Genomic DNA, 4,299 nt, shown 5'->3' with positions numbered 1-4,299 from the left:
AGAGGGGAAAGAAAAGAAAACCCTAGATAAGGTGATTGCTTTGATTTGATGCGATCTTGAGGATGAAATTCTTTCAATTACTTCTTACTTTCATGAAAAAGACACTAGGTTTTCTACTTTTCTTAATTTTAGGTCAATTTTATTAGGGTTTGTTCAATTGAAAATTTGATTGTTAATTATTTGATGTTGTAAGTGAATATGTGAATATCAAATTAGGCTAGTTAGTTGACATGATTCATGGTAGATGTTCAGTTCTGATTGATTCAATTGTGATTGATAATACACGAGTTAATTTGTTCCTAATTAGTGCTGAGTTTTCTTTTTAAGACTGGTGGATTACTAGTTACTACTACTACCAATTATAGACATATAGTTCATTTCTTGTGGAGCTTATTTGTGTTTGTAATAACCTTGTGATGTGAATTAAAAATGTTGCAACTGGAATTTTCAGGCTTATAGGATACAATGCCGACTCACCGTCCACCATCCAAACACAAACGAGGAAGATTGGAAGCGTTTTACAACCTTATACCTAAAGAACACAAACTTTTATCAGATAATATTGCTGAGAACATTGAGCCCGATGAAGTAGTTGTCGCGAGAATTGAACCCGAAGATTTGCTCATCCGAAGAACTCAATTACAAGAAATCAGAGCTGAAGCTCAAGGAATGGAAGTTACTCCATTATAACGTGATCTGGGACTACGTATTCCAATAATGCAACATGATGTTAACAAGCGTGATGAAGTTCGAAGAGCATATTTGAAGTTAGGACCTTATCAACCTAAATTAGATTATCCACTCTCTAAATTCGGAAAGAAAAACCGTATGTTCAGTTATACTTGGTTCGCGAGATATCCTTGGTTGGTGTACTCACCTTCTAAAGATAGTGCATATTGTTTTCATTGTTTCCTCTTCGAAACAGATCCGCCAAAGAAGCCAGCATTCACTAGTGAAGGTTTCAAAAGATGGTGCTCAGTTAATAGTGGATCAGATTTTCCATTCCTAACTCACTCGGGAAACGTTGATTCTTGACACTCCACTGCCAAAGGGAATTCAGATGATCTAAAGAATTCAACTCAAAGAATCCGTCTCTTAATGGAAAGAAAAAGAAAAGAAGATGTGAAGAGAAATAGTTTGCGTCTCAAGGCAACAATTGAATGTTTAATGTGGCTTGCTTTACAACAATGTGCATTCAGAGGTCATGATGAGTCAAAAAGTTCAAGGAATCGCGGGAATTTTATTGAGTTGTTAAAGTTTTCAGTAATACTTAATGAAAATGTGAATTCAGTTGTTTTGGAAAACGCTCCTGGAAATTCCAAATATACGTCACCGAGTGTTCAAAAAGAGATTTTGAGCATTATATCTAACAGAGTTAGAAGTAAGATTCGCGAGGAAATTGGGAATGCTAAATATTGTATACTTGTTGATGAATCCAGAAACGATTCCAAGAAAGAGCAAATGGTGATTGTTTTAAGGTGTGTAGATATGTATGGTTGTGTTCAAGAAATGTTTTTTGATATTCAACGTGTTGATGATACACGCGCATTAACTTTGAAAAAAGGAATAACAAAAATCCTTAATTATTATGGTCTTGAAAATGAAAATATGCGAGGGCAGGGGTATGATGGTGCTAGTAATATGCGAGGTCAGTGGAATGGAGCAAGTGATCCGAACGTGACTGCTAAAGTTGGTGAAGCTCAAAGTATTTCTGAAGAAATGAGATCATTCAGGTTTGTCTTTGTCTTGCATTTGATGTATAAAATTATGCGAATTACTGAAATATTATGTCAAAGCCTACAAAAGAAAACACTAGACATTGTTAATGCTATGTCTTCAGTCTCAACCACAAAATCTCTACTTCGAGAATTGAGAGAAGAAGGTTGGGAAGATTTTATTACAACTGTGGTTAAATTTTGTGGTAAACATGATGTTCATACACCTAATATGGAGGCTCTCTATATGGAGGGTACGGGTCGTTCTTGTCAGCAGCGTGATAATATCACAGTAGGCCATCATTATCGTGTTGATATATTTAATACTACAATTGATTGTCAGTTGTTAGAGTTGGATCGTAGGTTTCCAGAAGACACAATAGAATTACTAATTCTAAGCTCGTGTTTGGATCCTAGAAGTTATTCAATGTGGATAGTCTTTGTGATCTTGCTAAGAAATTCTACCCTCTAGATTTCAGTCCGCAAGAGGTACATATTATGAGAAAATGAGTTACAACATTATGGCCATGATGTAGTTAGAGATTTGAATTTTCAAAACTTATCAAGTGTTTCTAAGTTGTGTCGGAAGCTAGTAGCTACCAAGAAGGCAGAAACTTACCCAATGATTGATAGGTTGATTCGTATTGTATTGACTCTTCCAATTTCTACTTCAAGTGCAAAAAGATATTTTTCAACAATGAAATTGGTTGAAACAGCTGCTCGCAACAAGATGGAAGGAGATTTTCTTAGGGATTGCATGATGATCTACATCGAACGAGAAATTGCATGAGCTATTGATATTGATTCGATCATAGATGAATTTGACGACATGTACGATCGCAAGGTACCACTTAGGTACTAGGCTTCGGTTGGCAATAGTCATTTTTTGGCAGAACACTCTTATATGTATATTTTGGGTAATATGGGTTTCTGACAGTATTTGGTAAAACACTTTTACGTGTATATTTTGGAAAATTTAATATATATATATATATATATATATATGGAACCCTTTTTTTGGATTCATGGTGTTCAATGGGCTCTTGGTATTTGTATGTGGTATGTCGTTATCTTTTCTTCTATTTCTTATTGTTATTTAGGGTAAATTGGTTACCCGTACTACAAAATTGATTGTAATACTCTTGAAAAAACCATGACAGGTAATAAGCAATGTTATTTTTCTATGTCTTTATTGTCTTTCTGACTTAACTTTTAGGTTTTGCAAATTCTTTGAACGTCGTTGTTGGTTGTTTTTGTTTACAGGTATGCGATATGCTCGCAAGCCTATAACAATTTTTCAACATTTGAATGGTCTAGATTGCTTACTGGAAGTTCAGAAACTCTTCAATTGCCATCGAATAGGTAATCTTCGTTTAATCTTTGCATCGCAATTTTTTTTTTACGAGTGTGCATAAATTTTTCCAAGCCATCCCCAGTCTTCAATCCTGGTTCCGCCCCTGATTTAACCCTTTCTTAATCTTAAGTGAGTACTCTAGTAAACTGTTACTATTACATTTGTGCTTTGACGACTGATCTATTTCTAGGGGTGTTCTATACGTGTTATTTGGTATTGTTAATTCATGTTTTAATGTGAATTTACCCGGAGTTTTGACTCTTGTTGATTATTTTTATTTTTCAGTCGTTATAAAATTTGAGTTGATTAATCACGCTGTAAAATTTCGCTTCTCATTCTTTCTTTACCATTTTCTTTACGGTAACTGGCAATGGTGAGGCATCACTTACTTTTCGGGTACTGCCCAGGCCCTGATCATGCCTTGGATCAGTACCTAGTAGGTCATTGCAAACATATAGTTAAGGCCATCAAAACCATCAAGCAATTTGTCGTTGGCAACAAATCATATGTTATATGCTTGCAATTGATCTATTTTAAGTTATCTCTGGTGCACACGATCTATTTTAAGTTATCTCTGGTGCACACAACTGTTTTCAAGGATTTGTTTCAATACACTACAAGAAACTTATGGTGGGTTCGTTTGCAGAATTCACCGTTTCTAGGAATTTATAATCCCATGGGATTACAAATTCTGGGATTTATGTAACTTGTGTGTTTGGTAACTCAATAAAAATTCCTACGATTTATAGAGTTTTCTTGTATTAGTGTCTATGTACCGTTTGGAATTAGCCCTCAAATTTTAAAATTGCATGTATATGGGATTTAGAGTTAAAAAAAAGTGGGTCCATAAATCCCTTGATAAGTTTCCTAACAAATCTTAGGGGGAGGGGTCGGACTCCATATGGAGGATTTGCTGGAAACTTAATCCCGTAGGAAACATGATTCCAAGGATTCAGACAGCCAAACATAAAGAGGGAAACATAATTCTATCAAATCCCCTGGACCCATGAATTCCACCTTTAAAATTCTACATCCAAACCCACCATTAATATATTGCAGCACCCAATAGTTATGGCATAAATCCCTACCAGTGTCACGATAACCTACCTAGCAAGAAGTCTATTGTTACACCCAATCTTTATTGCGGCAACAAGAGATTACACTTTTTTCCACACTCTTTGTTACAGTTGTGTGTCAAACGTTTCATTTTGCAACAGTAAATTATAGCTT

At 35.2% G+C, this 4,299-nt stretch overlaps 1 protein-coding gene across 1 annotated transcript; it reads left to right on the top strand.

The window, feature by feature from the left end:
• Positions 1 to 1,098: 1,098 nt before the first annotated feature.
• On the top strand, positions 1,099 to 2,187 carry LOC113339683. Its single transcript, XM_026584918.1, has one exon. The coding sequence runs from the start codon at positions 1,099 to 1,101 to the stop codon at positions 2,185 to 2,187; it is 1,089 nt and encodes a 362-aa protein (XP_026440703.1).
• Positions 2,188 to 4,299: the final 2,112 nt, after the last annotated feature.

Source organism: Papaver somniferum, unplaced genomic scaffold (assembly GCF_003573695.1).
Source record: "Papaver somniferum cultivar HN1 unplaced genomic scaffold, ASM357369v1 unplaced-scaffold_21, whole genome shotgun sequence".
NCBI lineage: Eukaryota > Viridiplantae > Streptophyta > Magnoliopsida > Ranunculales > Papaveraceae > Papaver > Papaver somniferum.
The sequence above is the reverse complement of the archived record's forward strand: the minus strand, read 5'-3'. Positions and strand labels throughout refer to the sequence as shown.